The 25,225-nt window shown below is 35.6% G+C and overlaps 2 protein-coding genes across 2 annotated transcripts; both read right to left on the reverse strand.

Moving 5' to 3' along the window:
- Positions 1 to 6,748: 6,748 nt before the first annotated feature.
- LOC140981011 (transcription initiation factor IIA large subunit-like) lies at positions 6,749 to 14,436 on the reverse strand. The gene is made up of 11 exons (XM_073447216.1): positions 14,189 to 14,436; positions 13,768 to 13,947; positions 13,456 to 13,677; positions 13,160 to 13,211; positions 12,955 to 13,013; positions 10,842 to 10,958; positions 8,668 to 8,763; positions 7,585 to 7,648; positions 7,341 to 7,501; positions 7,151 to 7,234; positions 6,749 to 7,026 (listed from the first exon to the last, which is right to left on the reverse strand). The coding sequence occupies exons 1-11, from the start codon at positions 14,309 to 14,311 to the stop codon at positions 7,003 to 7,005; spliced, it is 1,182 nt and encodes a 393-aa protein (XP_073303317.1). The 5' UTR covers positions 14,312 to 14,436; the 3' UTR covers positions 6,749 to 7,002.
- Positions 14,437 to 20,716: 6,280 nt separating this feature from the next.
- LOC140981571 (uncharacterized) lies at positions 20,717 to 24,139 on the reverse strand. The gene is made up of 3 exons (XM_073448000.1): positions 22,642 to 24,139; positions 20,860 to 21,683; positions 20,717 to 20,722 (listed from the first exon to the last, which is right to left on the reverse strand). The coding sequence occupies exons 1-3, from the start codon at positions 24,137 to 24,139 to the stop codon at positions 20,717 to 20,719; spliced, it is 2,328 nt and encodes a 775-aa protein (XP_073304101.1).
- Between the last annotated feature and the right edge of the window lie 1,086 nt (positions 24,140 to 25,225).

Consider the following 25,225-nt stretch of genomic DNA (forward strand, 5'->3'; position numbering starts at 1 on the left):
TTTTTTTTTTCGAAAATCTGGAAAATTAAATTTTTATGGTGCATCAATTTTCTGAAAAATTTTCTTGTGTGGTTAGAAATAAATTATTCAATATCAAACCATACGATTTAGAAAAACCTTGGCTCTGATACCACTGTTGGATCTCGGTTTTCTACACGCCCAAACGCAGCGGAACTTTTAAAATTTTTTATTATATTTTGACAATCAAAATATATTTGATTTGGACGCTCGTATGGTTTTACGAATTAAACATGCATAGGATGTTTAAAGAATTATACCTTTGTGAATTAAATCACTGGACTCCAACTAATCCGGTATAAACGGATTAGCTCTTGTTGATTCCCTACGAACTTTCTTCGATGAAATCCTCCTATCAAGTCCACGACTGGATGGTATGTTCCTCTTCCAAATTGCACTAGAAAATTTGGAAGAGATTTTACGTTGGAGACTAAAACGAGAGGCGGCTCAACCTTGGAAAGAAAAACTAAAGAGGCCAATTTTTTTTTTCTTTTGGAAGTGGGAATCACGAAATTCTTGAGGTGGTAGTTGGTGGTGTAGGGTTTTCAATTTTTTTTGTGTTATTTATAATTAACTTAAACCCTAATTACATAATTAACATTAATGGGCTTGATTTAATTAATTGGGCTAGTCCAACTAGTTTAATTAATTTAATCAAAGTCCATTAAAACTTTAATTATTTAATATATTGGACTTGTACCCCTACAAGCCCATTAAACACATTATCCACCATATTTAATTTATTAATTAATCAACTCAACTTTTGAGCTTAATAAATTAAATACATTATAAATTCAACATTTGAATTTATTATTTAAATTATAAATTCAACTTCTTGAATTTTTATCACCTCTAAAATTCAATATTTAATAAACCCAACATTTGAGTTTAATAAATTAAATTCTCAAATTTTATAAATTCAACTACTTGAATTTATTCTCTCAAAATTTAATTATCATAAATTCAACTCCTTGAATTTACTATATAACATAAATTCAACTTCTTGAATTTATTCTCTCAACGGGAACAAACAATCCAGTACTTGTGTGACCCTCAATGGTTCAGGGATACAGCTAGCCGTGGGTTCACAACTCTTTGTGATTCAGGACATAATCCTTTATTCGGGCTTACCCTATTTAGCCCCATTCTTTTCATCAACACCTTGATTAAGAATGTCAGAACTCATTTCTGATTGCACCCATCGGATCATGGTAAGAGCGTCTAGTAGCATCGCCCCATGATCCCCTAGGTATCACTGATAGTGCCTGCAAGAACCAGTCGATTATGATTAACGTACAGTACGGTCCCTTCATCTCATATATCCCGATCGAATCTGCAACCATTGGTTCATCGAGGGTTGCATATTAATTCGATAACTATGTGATAACTATAACAGTGGCATCGCGTGTACTATTGGAGAACTCCTTCTTCAATGTACATCTCATACTCTGGCCAGAGATTCCATGCACTATTATTACATTAGATCACATAGGATATCCACACCCGTAGGTGAGCGGTGAATCCCCGACTACAATGCACTGGCTCCTATATGTGTCGCAACTATACCCAACCTCGCCACCTGATGACTCTCCTGGAGTCGGTAAACGAGTCAAAGCACAGCCCTAGCATATAGAGCCTCAGTGTTGTCCCGGGTCGTAAGGACTAATGGTGTACAATCATAACCACGGACTTATCCTCTCGATGAATGATAACCACTTGGAAAGTCCGAGGGAGGGTTGTTCGGTATAATCATCATATGACTACCCATCTGTATGTTTGGACATCTCTATGCCCTTACCAAGAAACGCAGTACACAACATCACAGATGCTAGTCTCGAGCTCAAGCGACCTTTATCCACGTTTTAGGCGGCTGAATCGACTAGGAACGAATTTAGATCATACAGTGTTTACAAATGAGTTTCAACATCGAATTACGATTCATTTGTATTAAAGTATAATCAAGGTCTTTATCTATGTTTGAAATCATGGGTATACAGATAAAGAAATAACAAACCATGAAATAATGAATTATATTAAAATAAAGATTGTTCTTTACAACTGAGTCAATAAAATCCCTAGTCAACAGTTGACTTGCAGGGCATCTACTCTAACACCATATATATATTCAATGGAAATCATGGAGCGTTACATAGGTTGGTGAGCCTCTGTCTCCGAATACACTATTCTTTTTGGGTAAAATTCATTTGTTAGGGGTAAAACACGACCTATGTTGCCGAAGCAGCAAAAATTCCGAGTCAAGATATGCTAGCTACCAGGCCGCTATTGATAATCTGGTTTGAGTTCATATAGCAGGTTGTATTAAGGAGTAAACAACAAATATTGACGAATAAATATTAAAATCGTCGCATACTAAGATAGTGTTTGAGAGAAATTTTGCTTATTTTAAAGTGATTATTTTAGAGATTGTTTTGAAGTTAGTGAGAAATTAAAGTAGAGAGTATTTGGAAATAAAAGCCTAAAACTAATATAAGCTAAAGTTTGAGGGTTTAGAGAATAAGTGTTTCCAAGCTTAATTTTTAGTTAAATGACAACAATATCCTTCAATTATATAAAATTGATCTCTTTTAATTATCTAAATTTTGGTACTCTCACTATCAACAATGTATTTATATAATAATTATAATATTTTGAATATTGTATCAAAACTAAGTTCAGATGCTATAGGGTGGGTTGCTATCCATCTGAACACAAATATTATAAAGGCAAACCTAAGGGACCGAGCCAGAGACAAACCATATCTTTTTCTAAAGGGTTGTGTCAAAGAGGAACTACTAACATGACAGCGACAACAGGTGACGCAGGTGTTGATAAGGGTGTCTTGAGTGGAGCAATATTTACACCAGAACAATACGCCAAAATTTTGAGCAAAGATGGTGCCCAAGGCTCAAACATTGATTCGCTTGTCAACACGGGTGACCAGGCCAGGGCAACTCTTTATAAAAAACATAGGTCTCAGCAAAGTCGTAAGACCATCTATGGGGGCTGATGCCTGCCCAGTGCCGGAAGGTCAAGGAATTTTGTGACCTGATGATAGGGGCGCCGGCGAGCGAAGCCCCATAAATCGCGGCCGTAACTATCCTAAGGTAGCGAAATTCCTTGTCGGTTAGGTAATCACTTATCTCATTCTCAAAATCTGAATACGCATTGGATTATTGACAGTGATGCAAATGATCACATTGTTGGAAAAAATATGGTCTAAATCATTCTGGTTCTATTACTACTTCCACTGCTGGTTTACTCAAATTTTCAAATGGTCATACCACTCATGCTGCTAAGTTAGGGTCTGTTAGATTAACCAACACCTTCACTCTTCATAACACACTTCATGTTCCAGCCTTTGATTTAAATCTACTCTCTGTGTCTAAGTTTTCCAAAGATCACAGTTGCTTCTTGATTTTCTACCATCATTTTTGTATATATTAGGACATGTGGGTTGTGAAGATAATGGGGAATGGTGAGGAAAAAAATGGATTGTACTACTTAGATCCTACCAAGTTTTGTTTTTGTTATGATGATTCCAACAGGTTTTTGAATGCTTGTAACTCATCCTCTTGTAAATCCTTTATAATTTTGTTGTAAATAAGGAAAAATGGATAATACAAAGGACTTGATTTGATATCAAAGGCTTGGTCACCCATCTCTATTTCGAATGCACATGTTCCCTTTCATTCCTATGACATTTAATTTGCCTCACTGCACAATATGCCCACAATCCAAATAAACCAGGCTTCCCTTTCTTTCAAAGAGCACCTCTGTCTCTGATTCACCCTCCCAAACATTGCACATGGACAATTGGGGCCCATTTAATATTGCCACGTGAAATGGTGAGAAGTATTTCCTCACTATTGTTGATGAATACACAAGAACTACTTGGATCTATATAATGCATTTTAAATTGGATGTCCTCCAAATGATCAGAAATTTTGCGGCACTAATCCATAACCAATTCTCTTCCAACATCAAAATTGTGTGCGTAGACAATGCAATTGACTTTTTAAAGTCAAAATGCACATAATTTTTCCACTCCTTTGGCATCATCCATCAAAGCTCTTGTCCACACACTCCTCATGCAAAATAGGATTGTGGAGCGAAAACATAGGCACATTCTTAGTGTAGCTAGGTCCTTAATGTTTTAGACTAGTGTCTCTCACAAATATTGGGATGATTGAGTCACGCCAGCTTGTTATTTGATCAAGAGGACTCCCACACCCTTGTTGAATTATAAAACTCCTTATGAAATTCTATTAAAAAGGCCTCCAGCCTACTCTCATCTCTGGTTCTTTGGGTGCCTTTGTTATGCATCTGTTTTTCCTCGAGACCGTAAGTTTTCCTCAAGCGCAAATCCTTGTGTCCTTATTGGCTGCTATTCTAATACTCAAATGGGTTACAAGCTACTCAATCTTATTGAACGAAAAAAATCGTTTCTCGAGATGTTCAATTCTTTGAATCCATATTTCTTTTTTGTTATTCTCCTGCTCTTGCACTTGTTTTCAAACAGAAACCCACAGAATCTCATGATACATTGCCTCCATATGCACCAACAATCCTTGGTATGCATGTCTCTCTTAGCCCAAATGTTTTTCATTTACCTAGCCCACCACCTCATCCAACCCGCAGGTAGTCAATGAGGCAATATTTACCACCTATTTTGACAAAATATTTTGTTTGCCCTGCTATCTTTCAACCATCAACCTCACATCTTATTTCTATATTTTTGTCCTACTCAAACTTGTTTTTATCTTAGCAAGACTTCTTGGCATCCACCTCTGCTTTAAATGAACCTATGCCTTACATTAAGCGATCAATGATACTAAGTGGAAGTTAGCAATGGATCAGGAATTTGTCCTAGAGGCCAACAAGACATGGGAGATTGTTGTTTTACCTCTAGGAAAGAAGGATATAGGAAATAAATTGGTATATAAAATCAAATATCATGCAGATGGTAGTGTGGATAGATTCAAGGCTAGATTGGTGGCCAAGGTTACACACAGTAGTATCGTGCAGATTTCCATGACACTTTTTCACCTGTTGCAAAAATAATCACAGTGAGATCTCTTCTAAGCATTGCAAGGTTATGAGATTAAAGGGGAGTATAAAGTGTGCAGACTGCTCAAGTCCTTGTATGGGTTGCAGCAGGCATCAAGATAGTGGAATCATAAATTTGCTTTTATCATGATGAAGGGAGGTTTTCAACAATAAAAAAATGATCATTCCTTATTTGTAAAAAATATTGGCATTAATGTTACAATTTTATTCGTATGTGTTGACTATATTGTCATCACTGACAATCATGGGAGTTGCATTGGATATTGTTGCAAATGCATTATACCACGAGAGGACTAAACACATCGAAATAGATTGCCACTTGATTCGGGAAAAAATCCAACAGAAGATGATAACATCGCACATTGCCTCGTGCCAACAGCTCGCTAATATATTCACGAAGGCCTTGGGAAAGGGGAAAGATACTTATTTATTGTCCAAGCTTGGTGTTCTCAATCTGTACGAGTACCAAGTTTGAGGTGGAATATTAGAAATCATGTTTCATATTGTAAAAGCGTGTATTGTATTGTGATAGGATATTGTACATACATATGTTGTGCAAGCTCAGTTTAATTCATTTTTTCCCGTTCAATGAAATATTCTTACTTCCCGCCATGCTTTAACAGAGTATAATTAATTTTTTTGATAACAAAAAACTAAAATCTAAATTTTAGGATGATACATTATGACAGTTAATTAAAAATTTTATATACTAAATTGATATATCATTCGACATTAATTAATATTTTAATTTATCGATATTTGAACTTATTATGATTAAAACCTAGAATTATAAATTAATTTTTTTAATAAGATGAAATTTATTATGTGATGATTAGAATGAATAAAAAAAGAATAAAGATAAGAAATGAATTGTATGATAATATAATAATATTTTTCTGTTTAATGTCTAATGATTGATGACCCGATCAATAAATTTTATAATGAAATTAAATAATAAATCAATTTAAAATATCTGTAAAGAATTAAAACTAAATATGATGAATGATATTTTATACTTTTAATTAAATGAAATTATTGAAATGAACTTTTCTGTCTTAGTTTAGAATTAATTTGTAGATATGCTCGAGCTCGATTCCATCTTAACGAGCTCGAATCGAACTCAAACTCAAGCTTAATTGTATGTTTGACGAACGCGAAATGAGCCTGCTTAACGAGCTAGAAAATAAGTCCACTTAACTACCCGAGCTTGAGATAAACTAATTAAACGTGATAAACGAGCTATTAACGAGTAAAGCTCGAGCTATTCACAAGCTTAGTAATTTCATAACAAATTGAGCTCGAACCTCATGATGAAAGCTCTGTTCTGACTCTCGTTTATTAGCAGTTCATTCGGACAGCAGTTCATTCGGACAGGTCAAATTGCTAGGATTTCCCATCGTTGATCTTATCTTCCACTCTCCCCTTGCATTTCTCTCCTTCCAGTAGCAAATCACCTTTCTGGAATCTGAGATCTCGGATTGATTACGCTGTACATGCATCTGTTAGTTTGCTATCAGAACAACGAGGGGTTGAAATTCTTGGTTTCATAACTTGTGTTTCTGGACTGAAATTTCTTGCAGAAGTCGTAATAAAATCTTTAAGGAAAGCATAAAGTCAAACAATCAATAAACCATAGTGCCACATCAAAAGGAAAAGATTCGAATGGAGAAAGATAAGTTAAATCAAAATAATTGACAAAATGTAGGATAGGTATACAGTATATGAAGTGTTGCACCAGATCAAGGTTTTTACACTTTAAACTCATCCAAAACCACTCCTTATGTACATGAAGAAACTCGTTTAAATACCATCAAGGTTTCATCCATGAGAGAAAAAAGACGATTGAAGATCATAAATGACTCAAATTTTCTTCTAAGCAGCCAAGCCATTAAGCAACTTGAGCTTACACCATCGAAATCAGAAGTCGAATTCTCCTGTTGCCTGAATAAGTAATACAAAGCACCAAAAAATTTTATCCTCCATTCCAAGACGAGAGAATCTAAGATACAAATGATAAATGACAGTTGAAATGGAATGAGAGAGTAAGAAAACAAAAAAAGAACACCTTGTTGAACAAAATGTCTTTGTTATTTATGTGCATGATACCATCCTTCAACATGCATTTCCACCTGCTCTTGGTTCTGGTCACCTATATCGGAACCATTATTGATTTTAGAATGATTCTAAAGATAAGATAGCTAGCTCAATGAATTAGATCTGTATCTTTACAGGAAAAGTACAATTCAGATTGGTACCTTGTCAAATTGAGCAAGAACCAAATGCATCGTATTCAGGTCTTCCCCTTGGTCAACATCATCCAACTCATCGTCGTCATCTTCATTCAATGGTTCATCATCATCATCATCACCATCTACAGTATCATTCTGAACAGGAGCAGGAGTTGCAGCTTGCATATCTAAAAATGCAGATAGTTGGAAAATAGAAATTGAAGCACAAATACTTTAATTTGGGCCAAGCTGCTAAACTATAATAGTGTACCGTTTGATGCAGGCGTGTTCACTATATTGTAGTCTTCATTGACAACTCCTTGATAATTATAGATCTTCAAGTCAGAATGAAGCAAATAAGTTACGACAGTTTAAAGTGACTGCCAGCGAACGATACACATGATAAAAAAGAACATATTTTTGCAATGAATTTAAAGTAACGATATCTGCAATACAACAAAAATATGCAGTACAACAAAAATATAAAGTCGTGCTTTTAAAAACTGGTACAAAGTGTTGATTAAAAGATGATATTGCCTATTCAAATAAGGGAAAAAGTTTCAATTTAATTAAGATGATTAAAAAGTATCACAATCGAGTGAAACAAAAACCACCATGATTCTAATATCTAATCAGTCAAAACAGATTCACTTCCCATGATACAACGCATTCAATCTGGAACACCGAAGAGATAGAGACACAGGTTTAATAGCTCCACAAGAATGGACCTTAATTAAAGATTTCTGAAAACAACAGGACACAGATTTCTGAAAATACCAAAATCAAGGCAATGGGGAACATTATACAGGAGGGGTAACCCTGACGCAAACTAAATCATCAAATCAACCAAGTTAAAACTTCAAATAAACTATATCTGACTGATACTCATTTCTAAGGTCACTAAAGTAAAGTTCAAATTGATCTCACTTTTTCAAAGATAAGTAAAGAATTAAATAATTAAAAAAATTTAGGTCTCGGCAAACGCCAAGGGACAGCTGGCTGGTACATCTGTGGCACATCACAATATGCTTGTCGTCGAATTGCTTCCGTGCATGATTTACGGGGAAAAAGAATGCAAATCAGCTCAAGCTAATGGTTCAACATAGATGGTTTAGCTTAATAGTAAATAATTGTTTGCACCATCAGGCTAAATATCGAAGTTCCCTGAACCTGTCTAAAATGTGAGAGAGGTAACAGAAATAAGGATTCAAGATATTTTATTTCATTAGCCACAATAATGATTGAATATAATCACCTTAAAAATGGCGATGTAAAATTAATTCAGTCAGAAAGCACACGTTATTTTGTAACTTAAAATTGATAGTCCAATTGCTGCTGCTGATATTAAACTTACATTAGGAGTAGAAAGTACATCATCATATGGATCATGTATAGGGCCATCCAACTGCGGAATACTAGATAGCGTTTGTTGAATACTGCCTTGAACCACCTGCCAAATGACCATGATATTTAATTTCTGGAAAACCAAATCCAACACCCAATTTCAGTCAATAAAACCCCTAATTTGTAGGGATGAGCGTCCAATCAGATTTTTACTTCTTTTTCCTTGATCATAATCCCTTGTTTTCAGTATGTTTCCTACTTTATTTATAGGATGTCCTATGAACTGTAGTAGATAACTGCTCGTTAAAGAGGCTAGTACAGTCAACTTTCAATGCCAATCAACACAGAAGCCGATTGAAATGCCACTGAATCAGTAAATTCAACAGTTTTCCTCACAAGGAGAGTTCAGCTGACAATTTCAATAAATAGCACTACCAATGCAATAAAAAATAGGAAATGTAGTTTTCGGGGAATATGTGAGCCTCTCAGATCAGGCCCCTACTCATCCTGTTTTACCCATAGATCCATTAAAGGATAGAGATATGTACACCTTATCCCTATCACACAAACAAAAAACCAAAGGATAAAATGAAGTTAATAACAAATGACTGATATTCGATCTTTCGCATCTGCTTCCCCCAACTGTCTTTGTTCAGAGAAATATATCACACTATCAGATAACAACAAAAGTATTATCTGAAGATCAAGGACACACAAACGCAATAGATAAAATTTCACCTAATCAATCCAAAGGCACCTGTGCATAAATTGTTTTGAGACGAATGGTTTTGTTACTTTTTTTCACAAATGTGTCGTGGAAAGTTATGCATACTCGGTGTTGGTTTTATGAATGAAATATTTTTTCCATACATTTAACGCAATGTAATTAAGAAGTAATGTAACGTAAGAATATATTGGATAATTTAGTTTTTAATTATACATTTGGTATTTTAAAATTTGACAATATATTATATTTAGTTGGGATATACTTGGGAGATACTCCCTACGTTCCAAATATATAGGTTCTGTTTCCTTTTTTACGTGTCCCAAATATATAGTCAAATATCTATATTAGTAGTACTTAATCTATCCTTTTACTTATATACCCCTATTTAACACATTAGCTAGTTCCAACAATTTTTTATACTACCATTAAAACACTCATTAAATAAGAGGATTAAATGTGAAATTTGTTGTTAAATTGGTTTTTTTCAATGATATTCTTAATATTTGTGAAAAAACAAACATACCTATATATATTTTCGACAGAGGTAGTAACATATTATTACAATTGTTATTCAGATAGATGAAGGTTGAATTTCAAAAATAATTGTATGGGAGAATTAGAAATAAACGCCTGGAAATCTGGACACAAGTCAAGAAGAAAGTAAAATGGCAACCGTATCTTTTGTTTTACTTAACCGGAAAGGAAATTTTTTCTGTAAACTAAAACAAGCACAGCCTTTGAAAATTTATTTATAGGTTAACGTTCTACGATAACCTTTCAAGCTAAACTCGGACTAATGGTTACTAGGAAACAAACTAAATATTGAGGATAGAGTAAGCAAACTAAATATTGATGGGAAGAGAGAGATTTGGTATCTAAAAAAACAGAGGGATTCACAACATGGAACTGCTTGACACAAACCAAAAAATTGGTCCAAAATTCGGTTTCCATCAAACAAAGAACAATATTCTAATACCAAAACATTTTTTAACAGTATCATAATTATTCTTATGATTCAGTGAAAATAATAATAATGCACATAACTAACAAAATAATTTTATATTAGTAATTAATTAATCCAATGATTTTAAATAATAATTAAATAAATAAAACAAGTTAACTAATTCATTCACGTATTAATCTAAGAATATCAGTTAAACAAAAATACCAAACCAAGTTTGCTGAAATATTTTGGTAGCCGACTGAACCCCGCTATTTGGTTAGATAAATTGGAAGGCAGAAATTTCCCTTTTTTTCATATTACTGAATGAAGACCCCCTTAAGTGCATTAATGATGTGCCACTAAGATTGCAGAACGGATGATCTTACGAAGCACCGCGAGTTCATGAAGGAACTTCGAATTGTTACATATAGCATGGCAATAGCCTTTTCTTTAAGAACTTTGATGATCAAAGGTAATTTATACCAATGGATAATGTGATAACAAAAGGACATACCTTTTGCGCATCTGATAGAAGGTCAGCAGCTCCATCTTGCTGTGGGATGTATCCACCTGCATGATATTGAGCAGGGAAGTCCCCTCGCTTCCGTTTTCCAGAAGATATAAGGAAATCCTGCACTTATTTCTCCAGGATTATCTCTGATAGTTAGCGAAATTCAGTAAACCCACGAGACAATAAAATCATACAGGAGAAATTTATACTATACATGGCTTCTTCAGCATTCAATTAAGATGAAGGAAAAAGCCAAATGTAAGAGATATGAGGGAAAAAGTGGAAAAGAAAAAAAGAAAAGAAAATAGAAAAGCCTCCGAGTTTTCAGGATAGAAATCAAGTCAACATACAGCAACATCACAACATCGACAAATCTTTCAACAATCTTAAATCTACTGAATTTCTAACAAACATTAGATTTCTCTTCTAGGACAACAACAAAGAAGTTCCTTGAGATATGCAGAAATGGAGGACTTGCATCTTCATTCCCTTTAATTTGACATGATGTTCATGGGCAGGGGTAGATCTTCCCCCAGTTGAATATTGTTTTCTAACTGGGTTTATTCAAAAGAAAATCATAATCCTTTCCTTACCGCGACAGACAACCTTCTTGAGGGCCAAAAAGACTTTATACCACCAAAGTAATACATAATTTGTTGATTGGTAACAATTAAAAGAAAAGAATCAGTGCAGAGTTCAATATCCAATTAACCATGCCAGTTTACATGGCAAGTTGTACAAGTCTCAAACTTTTAGATTAACGATTCAGCAAATCCATGCCAGTTTACAAGGTAAGTTGTACAAGTCTCTAACTTTTAGATTGGAGATTCAGCATAGAGTGAAATAGCAGCATTGTTCTCAGTCTAATGGAAGGAAAACCAAAAGAGAAGATGGCATCATCTTTTGGCATTCAAAGTTTAATAAGTACAGATAATATGTTAATATAATAACGGGAGAACTTCCAGATTTTTTCCTGAGAAGACTCTGAATAAAGTAACAGGCAGTCAACACTTTTTCAAGAGAAGATGGTTCAAAAAGAACTGGAAATCTGGAAATGCTGGCCTGTAACCCTGCATTCATGTAACGGCCTGCAGCAGACTTGGACTCCCTCAAATTTTCAATTCTAACTATCGGCGTGCAGCAGACTAAGCCCAAAACAACAGTTTTTAGTTTCTCAATTTCTAGCGACTCAAATCAGGTAGAAGGTAGCCCTTATTTTCTTTTTCTTTTTTCAATTGCATTTACTTCCTCCAGTTTTTTCAATTCCTATCACCCCACTTGCATTTTCCTTAATCCTTGTCTCCTCTAAAGCCTAAAATTGTCTTTGAAAATGTCGAATTCTGAATCACCAGCCCTTCAAAAAGATCCAGCATGGAATTATGTCAAATGAGCTTTAGTTCGATAAAAGGTGCACAACCCTAAATAACTATAATATAGTTGTTATTTCCTATATCGAGCACATATTTTAGTTGTGGTATGATCATCCCCAATGGTGTCCACAGCAAAGAAAACAGAAAAGCAATATTTCCATCCTCGAAAATTCTCCTAATTTTGAAGATAAATTTAATCAAGCACTCTTGCTGATTAACCTTTCTTAATTTTAAAGGAGAAACGAAAGACAAGAAATCCTATTTTGAGTTAACATATGGAGCGATTCTACAATTAAAATAAATTACTTAAAAAAGATTAGCTAGAGAAAAAAAGTATCTCAATGATCCTTCACATAAAAAATTTTACAATTCATTTTTTTTAGAGCAAGGTTGCCTTGGTTAAATGAGAGTTTTAAGTTCTATGAAAAACTTAATTAAAAAAAAGTTCTAAGAAAATTACGGCACAAAAAAACCAAAGGATTATTTATTGATCTATCTATTCCAAAACATCACCACCTAACAAACACATGTGGACAAAAATTAAGATATATAATTTTGTTCGAGAAAAGTGCAATCAAAATTATGACCTCTCAGTTTTGTAGAACCAAATTTTATCCATTAAATGTAGACCACATTTCAAGTAGAAAAATACACTCAAAGCTATTAAACAATCAACATGACCAAGTCTCCAATAATAACATTCTAAAGACAACAGTTAAGAGACCAGAACCACAATCGACAGTCACCTGTGTTGCTGGCTGACGAGAAGCTCCCCTTTCAACTTCTTCACGACCTTCCACATAAGCTACAAGGCAAAGGCCAGAACTCATGCATGAAGTTGGAACGTTACTCACTCATTTTGAATAATTACATTATTGATTAGACTATCGAACCATTTACATCGTCATCTGGTCATTATTACTTAATGGTAGCTTCAAAAGCTTTACTCACCAACATTCACATCAAGAGGAGGCCTCTGATTCAACCAAGAAGAAGGAGGTTGCTGCAGGGATAAAAAAAAAAAAAGAAATTAGTTTTAATAACTATGCTAAGACATGGAGAAGATATCACCTCCTTATGTACGAAAGTGAGCTTCCATTTTACATAATTTTCACCACATTTTTCTAAATCTATCCATGAAATTGGAAAGGCGAGTGACCTATACTCCAGGGAAAAAAAAACTTCAAAATGCACAATGAAAAATGGTGCACACGCAACAGAAAAGATTTCTCAGAAAATGATGTTACCATATATGGATTAGGTCTTCCGACTCTATTTTTTATCTCAGGCACCCCGCCATTGTTATTAGCAGATGAAAACTCATTTGGGGTGATCGGGTTGCCACCAACAGAATCATCGAACAACGAACCACCATCAGGTCCTGGAAGAGGAGTCCGGGCTACTCCAGGCAACGGTGTCTGCACCATTCCAGGCAACGGTGTCTGCACCATAGGAGTTTGCAGTGGAGTCTACAAAACCCCAAAAATGAAAGCTTTCAATGCTTGCTGTAAAAACAATCTAAAAAGTAATAGGCTTCCGAATACACATAGAAGTCTGACCGGTGGAAAGAGTAAATCAGCAGTCGGAGTTTCATACTCCTCAGTGCCATCATAAGGCACGTTGAGGTCATGCACAGGGTTAGGAGTGATAGGAAGACCCCCTGTTGCTGTCTTTTGCCCTGCTGAACGGTCAATGGGACCCAATATTGCCCCAGATTGCATCATTTTCAGCTCCCATAACTGTCAAAATCCCAGCACCAATTCACCAACCCATATATTCCAGCCACAGATCCAATCATCTCAAAACACCCTAAAACTATGTTAAAAATACACCCTAAAACTAAACACAAAAAGCTCATCCACCACAAATTTACCGCAAAGATTCAATTGTTTACCAAGCAGAACCGCCACAAAACACATTTCCAATGGATGATTCAAAAACGATATAAAATCAATTCTAAAAATAAAGATAGCTACTCACGCCTTGAAGCTCAGCCAGGACAGCCCCGCCAGGGCCTCCGTTGTTGATGAATTCATCGCGTACTTTGTTGATAACGTCTTCAATGACGTGAACGTACACGTTGCTGGTGGATGAACTCGCCATTTCCCAGATTCTTTCCTAGAAATCAAGAAAAACAAGATCAACAGACGAGCAGATTGAACAGACCAATGAGGGTTTAGGGTTTGCGGACACAATTTAGGGGAACAGAGAGAGGATGAGAGAGAAGATGCGGAACACAGATGGGAATAAAGCGTTGAATATAAATAGGTTTGCATCCATTCTCCAGAGTTAGACCACGTGGCGTGATCCGATTGCTCTCATACTTTCTTCATTTCAATTTATATTTAATAATTTTGTATGAAATTAAATGATGGACATTTAATTTTGGGAGACTCTTTTTTTAAATTTCCAACAACATAATTAAATATGTGTTCGGTTTTTATCATATCGTATGTTAATATCAGATTTTCAAAGTTTTATACCGAATTTTTCTTTTACAAATTTCGTGTCATTAATATCAAAATTTTAGTTCTGAAAAATCATATATATTCCTGATTTTCAAAGTTTTGTATTAAATTTGATCTGAAAAATATATGTGGACCAATGCAAAAGTATTTTTTATGTTCAGTCAAGGACAGCAGAAAAAAAAAAATCGACAGCAGAAAAAAAAATTGATCTGACTGAAATTATTTATTTTCCATTTTCTATTTAATTTTTAATGTTTCAAAACTAATATAAAATTAGTGGGTTTCAATTAAATATTACTATTTTGACTTATAACTTCAAATATAATATAATATTAAAATGATTTAAAGAACATTGTAAATTGTAATTTGCAAAAAGAAATGGTCAAATATAAAAAATAATAATAATAATTAAATAAGTACCCGTAAAGTTACGAATTCATTTAATTGGATAAATCTAATTAAGAATTTTTTAATTTAACATTAATTGTGATGAGTTTCATACTTTACTTTCCTTCAAAATTAAACGAATCTAACACCAAAATAAAAATTGAAATGGGTGCCCTAATGATATAAATGTTATGAAAGGAAATCAAATCCTTAAAAAAATTGTGTAATCAATTGTCTTATCATCTACATTAAACAAAATCACGTAATTTGATTAATTTCTTTAATTTATCAATAAACAAACTCGACTTAAAATTTGAACTTTATTGCAATTTTCACTTTTTATCACTAATATTTTAAGAAAAATATTACCAAAGTCCAAATAATTAAATTAATTCAAGTGTTGAATTAATTAAATAACATTGGGTCTTGTAGAGTCCCGCTAGTTGGACCTTGCGTACCTACTGAGGAAAGGAGTTTCCCGTTTTCACTAGAGGGTAGTGAAATATGTCAAAAAAGTGGGAGTAAATATTTATAAAGTAAAAGTTCAGAATGCATCTGTGCTCCGTAGTTTTCTTGAGCTAACAGGATATTACCTGAAGTTTATTCAGGGATTCTCCTCTATCGCAGTTCCACTCACGTCATTTACAAAGAAGAATGTTAAATTTGTGTGGAGCGATGAGTGTCAGAAGAGCTTCGATACTTTGAAGCAAGCTCTTATTTCAGCGCCAGTGTTGGCCATGCCGTCAGGGCCCCGCGAGTTTGTTTTGGATTGTATTTCCGTTCCATTCAAGTGAGTGAATTACAGAGGAAAGCAAGAAAATAACAATAATTGGTGCAAGAATCCAAGGAAGGCGTGTGATTAATATGAACAATGAGTTTTGGAAAACCAAATAAAACTACAATTCAATCAAATTCGAACAGTACTTTCAAGAATCTACGGTACTGATAGCCACCGCCTTGCAGATGGGGCAAAAGTTCTTCAGAGTAAGCCAAGTTTTTATGCACTCCACGTGATATCTATGCCTGCAATCCAGCGTCGCAATCCGATCACTGATCAAATCATCTTGACACACGACGCAGATTTCTTCGTCGCCGCCGCCCGCCTCTGAATTCCTCGTCTCCAAGAACTTGGAAACAGTGTGTTCTCTCAAGCCATTGCTGGTGCTCGGAGCCTGCGGACTGGCTTCCGGAGGCGAAGGTAGAGGATGATGATCGTGCACATTTAGAAGCCATGTGTCGTCTTCGTGAACCACCCATGGAAGACTGCCCGACGGCTGGAAGGGAGCGCCGCGGCTAGTTTGTCTGATGGTCGTATGGCCCCCGTGCGGGCGGCTGTAAGAGAAGGGGCGGCCAATGATCACAGGAACAACCCAAATAGAATCCACGCTCGCGATGGGAATGGAAAGCAAGAAACCATAATTCCCTCCGTGGACATACATCTCCGGCGGCTGAGAAAATCTAGAGGAAACATGGTGATACTCCATTGCACTGTACGTACTGTCAAGTTTTCGAATGTTTTCAGCGAAGATGATATCTCATGTATATATAGAAAACAAATTATTCATGCGACTTTCCTTGTAAAATCATGGGTTGGCAGTTAATTTAGGTAATAAAATCTGCGAATAATAAATATCTTCAACGATCATATGAAATATTAATTACGCGTATCTTGATTTCATCCATAGCAGCAAATTTAAATGCTCTCGAATATTAAAAAAATTATTTTTCAATTGAGATAATTTTGGCATTACCTGTAAAAGTCGAAAAGCAAGTTTTACTTTTAACTTCCTTAATTAACCTTTGCGAACCATTTCTTTTAAAAATTATCGTAATCTCTCGTTGATATATATATACATATCATATTATAGTAAAATCTCGATAAACGGATTAACATGTTCTAATCATATTTGTATATTTAGATAATTATTAATTTATGTTATTGATAGAATTAATGCTAAATTTATATAAAGACCATCTGAAAAATTATTATTTATTAATTTATCGAAATATTAATTTATCATGAGAATAAAATATTTTAAAAAAGATTATTAATTTATCAATTATTAATTTAAAAATGTTTTATTTATAAATGCTTTTCTGAATAGACTAATAAAATCCAAGATGATATACCACCAACTTAAATAAAATAAATATATTAAAAATAATTTCCTTCATTCATATAATTTATTTATTAAATTAATACAAAAATTCCAATGAGATCGTCTTACGGGTCTATTTTATGATATAAATATCTTAAACGACTCAACATATTAAAATGTATTATTTTTATGTCAAAATTATTACTTTTCATTCTAGGTAGGGACTGATTCAATCTATCTCACGAGCATAAATCAATGAGGAGTAGGTCTCTTGTGAGACGATCTCACGAATCTTTATCTGAGACGGGTCAACCCTCCCAATATTCACAATAAAAAGTAATACTCTTAGCATAAAAAGTAATACTTTTTCATGGATGACCCAAATAAGAGATCTGTCTCACAAAATACGACCCATGAGACCGTCTCATACAAGTTTTTGCTATCTATGAGACCATCTCATATAAGACCTGAATAACTTTACTTCTTTCTATCTCGATTTCGTTACTATCGTATGAGTAGAGTAACTCCCTTTTGCACTCCAAAAAACACATTATAATCTTCAAACATTTTATTTTCAAAGTTGTAACAGTAACTTCAAATTGTCAACTCGTCATATAAGCTCTTTACTTACATCACGTAGCGAGGAGATTCCAAAAGCCAAGTTGGATTGTCAGAAAATCAAGGGCTGCTTGGTAGACATGATTAAGGCATTATAGATTTTGAAGCTCACGTTTGAATTATTTTTTAGTGTTTGGACTATGAATACGATAAATTATTTCCAATGTTCATGTTGGAAAACAAGTCCATGTCTTTGCCGTAGATTAAAACAATCTCTCTAAGTTTCAAGGATAATAGCGCCCCTTCAGTTGAAATATATAAATTGTTGATAATTAGTAAACCTAATTTTTCATTCTCATTTTCTCTCTTCTTTGCCGACTGCAGAATAATGGATACAAATCACATCTGAATCAATAGCTCAGAAATGGAAGGAAACAACGAACAAATCATCTTCTGAAGATAGCTATGAAGAATCATCGACTGTTTTCGAAGGTGAAATTCCGAAAATTTGATTTTTCCACCTAGCCGTAAATTATATATATATGCTTCTCATGAAAAAATCTCTTAATGGGTTCTTTGGTTTGCGAATAATTTGAGCTGAGTTTCATAATTTCATGGAGGAAAATGGATTTTATTTCTGATTTTTTTATGTGTGCATGCTTGAATTAGGCAATTAAGTATAAGGCTTGTTAATAATTTTTTGAGTTTTTGTGGAGGCATTTTCTTGTCGTGTAAAATATGGACATATAAGAAAATTGTTCTTTTGTTAGTTATTCACTGTATTTTTTGTTAAACAGATAACCGCCATCGGAGGAAAAATGAAGAAACCTGTATTCATTCAAATTAACCACCAAAAGATACGTATAAGATCCTATATATACGAAGTAAGAAACGTGCAGGTAAGTGTGTAAAACTCCTAGACTAAGACGCGACTTTCACATATGGACCAGCATTACATGGGCCGATTATATATGGTCCAAGTATCATATACTAACACGTCCCCTTCAAGCTTGGAACAGGTTCTGGACACCAAGCTTGGACAATAGAAGATGATGTTGAGCAGCACCTAACCCTTTGGTGAAGAGATCGGCTAGCTGATGTGAAGAGGCTACATATGCGTTCTGAAAATATCCTGCTTTAATCTTATCACTAATGAGGCGACAATCAATATCGATGTGCTTCGTACGTTCGTGAAACATGGGATTTGCAACAATGTGCAAAGCCTCATGATTATCACAGTATAACTTGGTAGATTCGACGAACGATACCCCCATATCAGACAACAACCCTTGTATCCAAACTATCTCACACGAAGTGGTAGCCATGGCTCTATACTCAGCTTCGGCAGAAGATCTTGAGACGTTGCTTTGTTTTTTAGTGCGCCACGATACAAGCGAATCACCCAATTTAATGCATAGACCTCTTAATGATTGACGTGTCATGGGGCATGAAGCCCAATCTGAGTCACAGTAGGCAGACAATTTTAGAGTACTTTGAGCTGACAGAAAAATCCCCATGCCAAGGGATCCTTTGAGGTACTTGACAACTCGCATGGCAGCATCCATATGAGATCGCTTTGGAGCGTGCATGAACTGGCTCAACCGGTTAACTACATAACATATATCGGGTCTAGTGATGGTTAGATATATCAGGCGTCCAACCAATCGTTTAAAAGAGTCTGGATCAGCTAGCAAACTGTCTGAGGCACTGGCCGATGTAGAAGGAAGTAAGATATCAAAGTCATGAGAGGTGAGCTTCTGATGTTGTTCAGTTGGGGTGTCAGGCGGTTTGGCTCCAAGAACTCCAGCATCCGCAAGAAGATCCAAAGAATATTTCCGTTGATTTAGAAGGATACCACTAGTGGAACGTACTATTTCAATTCCCAAAAAATATTTCAAGAGACCAAGATCTCGAAGCTCAAGTCTAGAGTGTAAGAATTTCTTCAATGCAGTAATTGCCTCCATATTATTACCAGTGATGACGATATCACAGTACAACAAAAATGGCTTTTCGCAACGCGCAAATTCGCTTTTCGCGGCGCACATTGCACGCTGCAAAGTTGCAAGCTGTTGAAAGTTGAAGATTATCCGCGGCGTGCATAAGCACGCTGTTAATACAAAACTATTATTCGCGTCGCGCCAACACACGCTGTTGTAGTCATAGCATAACCGTCGCTAATTAGCGACGGTTTTAACATTCCGTCGTAAATATTCTAAAATTCCGTCGCTACTTAGCGACAGGATATTTTAAAAGACCGTCGCTGCATTGCGACAGTGTTTCAAAAATCCCGTCGCTAACTAGCGACCGAATTAAAATAACTGTCGCTAATTTTCGCGACGGTTTATGCCAAATCTGTCGCTAATCTTGTTATTACAATAAAAAAATTACGTTTATAATTTAATAATTCTTAAAAAAACGTACACTATAATAATAATATTCATCTTAACTAACACTTAAAAATTTACAAAAAATTGAAACAAAAAAACGTACTTTAAATCGAACTTAAATTGCTTAAGAGAGAAAAATTTTAAGTGTTATGAAGTGGTGTGGTAGGAAATGGTTCGAGTGGTGATATTTAAAGACAATTTGCGACGGTTTTAGTTTTACTGTCGCTCTTAGCAACGGTTTTGTATTAAACCGTCGCTAATGGCGATGGTTGTTAATTTGTCGCTAATAGCGACGTACTTATACCGTCGAGACGGTTATAATATAAATGTCGCTAATTTGAATTTTGCGATGGTTATATTGCACCGTCGCTAACGTTAGCGACGATTTTACTTAAACCGTCGCTAATATAGCGACGGTTTCTTTCAAACCGTCGCTAATATAAATATTGCGTCGGTTTTCAAAAAATCGTCGCTAAATATTAACGGCGCACATTTACATGCACGCTGTCGTTTATATAATTTTTTAACGGCACACATAAACGCAGGCTGCGGATATTACTTATCCGCAGCGTGCTTTAAATATCCGCAGCGTGCTTTTAAAGCACGCCATTAATACTGTCAAGTGCAATAATATCAACAGCGCACATATGAGTGCACGTCGTTAAAAGTAATATTCGCAGTGTGCTTTTAATGCATGCCGTTGATGACGTGCTGCGGAAAATCATTTTTCTTGTAGTGTCATCAACATAAACCACTAAAAGTGTAGTGGCATGAGCATCATGATGAGTGAACATGGAATGATCAATCTGAGATTGCACAAATCCTGCTTCAATCATCAGGGCAGCAAACTTTTGGTTCCATTGTCGGGAAGCTTGTTTAAGCCCATACAAGGATTTGCGAAGTCTACATACTTTGTTCTGCTCTTGGACATGATAGCCGGGGGGTAGGTACATAAAGATCTTTTCATCTAAGTCACCTTGGAGAAAGGCATTGGCAACATCCATTTGAAATAAACTCCAACCCCGGATGGCTACTACGCTGAAGAGACAACGGATGGTGGTAATTTTATCAGTGGGAGAAAACGTGTCATGGAAATCAACTCCAGCTTGTTGTGTGTATCCCTTAGTAACAAACCGTGCTTTAAATTTATCAACACTTCCATTGGGCAAGAGTTTCAGCTTATACACCCATCGACACCCTATCGGCTTGACATAGGGAGGTAAATCAACGATATCCCATGTATGGTTAGAATCTAGAGCTGCGAGTTCCAAATCCATTGCATGCTTCCACCTAGGATCCATGATTGCCTCTTTGTAAGATCGTGGCTCAGGAATGGAGGAAAGGGCAGTCAAAAAACTATGATAGGACTGAGAAAAATTGGAGTAATGGATATGATTAGAAATAGGATAGTTGCAAGGAGTAGTGGAGGAGTGAGATAATGTGGGACATGAAAAATCTTTCGTCCAAATGGGCGGGTGAACAATTCGAGAAGATTTCCTTAAGGGAATTAAAGGTACATCACCAGTGTCTGTGACAGGAATGGATGAAGAAGTGGAATCAGCTGATGAATTTTGATCTTCCAGTACAGAGGAATCTAAGAACTAATCGGATTCAGGAAATATGAGTTCAGGCCGAGACCTTACAGCAAATGGAAAAGTAGATTCATGAAAAACAACATCTCTTGAAATGAAGACTCTTTTGGAGTTAAAGATCTATCACTTTGTATCCCTTTTGAAGAGTGGAATACCCTAGAAACATAAAAGCCTTGGCTCTAGGAGAGAATTTATGAGATGCATGCAAAGATGATGCATAACAAAGACAACCGAAGACCCTCAAATGTGTATAAGAAGGTGTCTTGCCAAAAATGACTTCAAAAGGAAATTTGTTGGTGAGAAGGGGGCTGGGAGTATGGTTTATGAGATATACGGCAGTGAGAACACAATCTCCCCAAAAGTGGAGGGGGACGGAGGACTGAAAATATAATGCTCGAGCCAAGTCAAGGATATGGCGATGTTTCCTTTCAACTACTCCGTTTTGTTGAGGAGTATATGGGCAGGAGCTTTGATGTAAAATCCCAAGTGACAAAAATAGCGAGCCACACTCAACTTTAAAGAAATCAGAAACATTATCGGTTCGAATGGTTTTGACCTTGAGGGAGAATTGAGTGGTAACCATAACAAAAAACTAGCTTAAGAGTCTAAGGATGTCTAATTTGGATTGCATAAGATATGTCCATGTTCCTCTGGAAAAATCATCTACTATGGTCAAAAAATATTTCTCCCCATTATATGTGGATGTTCAAAATGGACCCCAAATATCCATATGTACAAGTTCAAACAAAGTAGAGGTTTTGGACAAACTAGCTTTAGGAAAACTCAATCTTGTTTGTTTTGATTTGGGGCAAATCCCACAATGAGACAAATCTATGTTCTTTGACAAAAAAGGTAACATCTGCATTCAAGTAAGAGACATATGCCCTAATCGTTGATGCCACAAGTCATGAGTAATTGAGGTACATGAAATGAAAGTATTACATTGAGGTATATTAAAGGCTATATGGTGTGCAATTTGAGGAGGCTGGGATGGTGCTGATGACAGGCAGTAAAGTCCATGTTGAGCCCTACCAATCCAAATTATCCTCCCACTTTTGCGGTCCTGAAATATACAGCAGTGAGGGTAGAATGTGACATAACAGTCATGGGATTTAGTGAACTTAGAAACAGAAAGGAGGTTGAAATGAAAGTTGGGAACATATAACACATCGTGGATGATAGTGTTGTTTAAAACAGCCACGGATCCTTTAGCACTAACTAAGAGTTGAACCCCATTTGGCAATCTCACGGAACTAGGGGAAGAACACAAAGATTTAGGACCACGCAGCAATGAATAGTTACCAGTCATATGCTCATTGGCCCCTGTATCAATGATCCAATCTGTAGGGGCAGGTCCATGAAATTGTCCAGCCATGTTCACAACATTGATGTCCGATGCCTGCAAAGTTTTAGCATCATTAATGTTTGATGAGTGTAGGGTGGTACCTCCCAGTAGTCGCAATATCTCAGCATATTGAGCTGGGGTAAAACTGGAACCAGCTCCAGTAGTGATATTTGGTGACACCTCATTGTCAACTCTAGCAACATTGTGAGCCATAGTCTTCATTTTAGGTTTTTCAAACTCTCGATTAAATCGTGGTGAGCTTCCTCTGCCCTGTTGTGGTTTGTACAACTTGTGGCCTGAAGGATATCCTATCAACTTAAAGCAATGAGCCTTAATATGCCCATTCCACCCACAATGTTCACATGTAAGCACTTCCTTTCGCCGCTCATCACCTCGTCCTTGTTTCGCGTAGAAAATTGAGGTAGGTTGATCTACTGAAGACAACATGCGATGCGATTCCTCTTGAGAAAGCAAAGAAAGTGCTTGGCTTACTGTTGGAAGAGGCGTCATCATCAATATTTGGCTTCGAACATGCACATAGCTATCATTAAGACCCATCATAAACTGCAATAGACGATGTTGCTGATCATGTTCAACATACTTCCTTGCTGCAGCACATTCACATGACGGCATAATGACCAAGGAACTATATTCATCCCACAGCTGCTTGAGCTTACAAAAATACACTGAAATTGTGTTGTTTCCTTGAGTCAGCTTCCCAAGTTCTCGGTGAATAGAGAAAATTCTCGAACCATTCACTTTATCGAATTGGTCTTTCAAATCTGACCAAACAACAGATGCATCGCTCGAATATACAATTCCACTGAAAATACTTTTCGAAATATAATTCATGATCCAAGATAAAACCAAGGCATTGCATCTCTCCCACTGGTTCAAGGTAACACTTCCTTCCACTGGTCGCACACATGTTCCATCAATGAATGCTATCTTATTCTTCGCACGAAGTGCAATTAGCATAGCACGACTCCAAATGCCATAATTTTCAACCCCTGTCAATTGTTCACTAACAATAGTCATACCTGGAGCATCAGATGGGTGTAAGAACAAAGGATCATTGAAGTTGTTGGTTGCCATAGATCTATTCGGTGGAAGCTGGAAAAAATGCAAGAATAAAATGAAATGATCAACGATCTCAATCGATTGAGTCTAAAATCAGCTGCGAACTAAGATCCTTGACGGAAATGAGCTTCGCGAACAATAATCCAGCTGCTCTGATACCATGTTAAACAGATAACCGCCATCGGAGGAAAAATGAAAAAACCTGTATTCATTCAAATTAACCACCAAAAGATACGTACAAGATCCTATATATACAAAGTAAGAAGCGTGCAGGTAAGTGTGTAAAACTCCTAGACTAAGACGCGACTTTCACATATGGACCAGCATTACATGGGCCGATTATATATGGGCCAAGTATCATATACTAACATTTTTTCCTTTTAATTTTATGTATTTACTGATAATCTCGGCTTCTTTGTAGGTTTAGAGATGGGAAATTTTTTCAAAAACTTTTAAAAAACTTATGGTTTTTTTGAAGGCCATTTCTTTTTTGGTAAAAATGGATGGAGAAGAAGAAAAAAATCGTGTTTTGGAGATGAGAAAATTTGTGTAATTATATTGTAAGTCGCTTGATTAATGCAAATTCTCCTTCTCAATGTGAACATTTGTGATCACTTGATTAAGGAGGATTTAGAGCTCGATTATGCCTATGGTGATCACTTGATCGACCTATCAACTTTTAGAAGTAGAAAGTGACTTGGTGTGTTTTACAGCAAGCACATATGACATAACTTACATTTTTATAAAAGAGTCCAATTAAGTTAAGCAAGGTCGAATTAGATCTGGCCAATGTAGGCTGAGCTTATGAATTGTGTTAGAGGTGCTGAGCTAATTAAGAAATCACATGCAGTAGTTTAATGGTGAACCTTGCAATCAATTTATATATGTTGAACAATAGCCATTACAGTAGATTCAATTCGTTGTAATTTATTGACATATTCCTTTAATTGTGATAGTTGTTTGTTAGTACTTTATTGATAAACTTAAAAAATATCCTATTTAGTTGAAATGAAATATTTTTGTGACGAACCGTGTCTTAAAATGCTACTACTTTAATATTTGTAGAAAAATTTAAAATTTTCTTATTAAATAATTTATTAT

The sequence above is a fragment of the Primulina huaijiensis genome, chromosome 7 (genome assembly GCF_012295235.1).
Source record: "Primulina huaijiensis isolate GDHJ02 chromosome 7, ASM1229523v2, whole genome shotgun sequence".
Classification (NCBI taxonomy): Eukaryota; Viridiplantae; Streptophyta; class Magnoliopsida; order Lamiales; family Gesneriaceae; genus Primulina; species Primulina huaijiensis.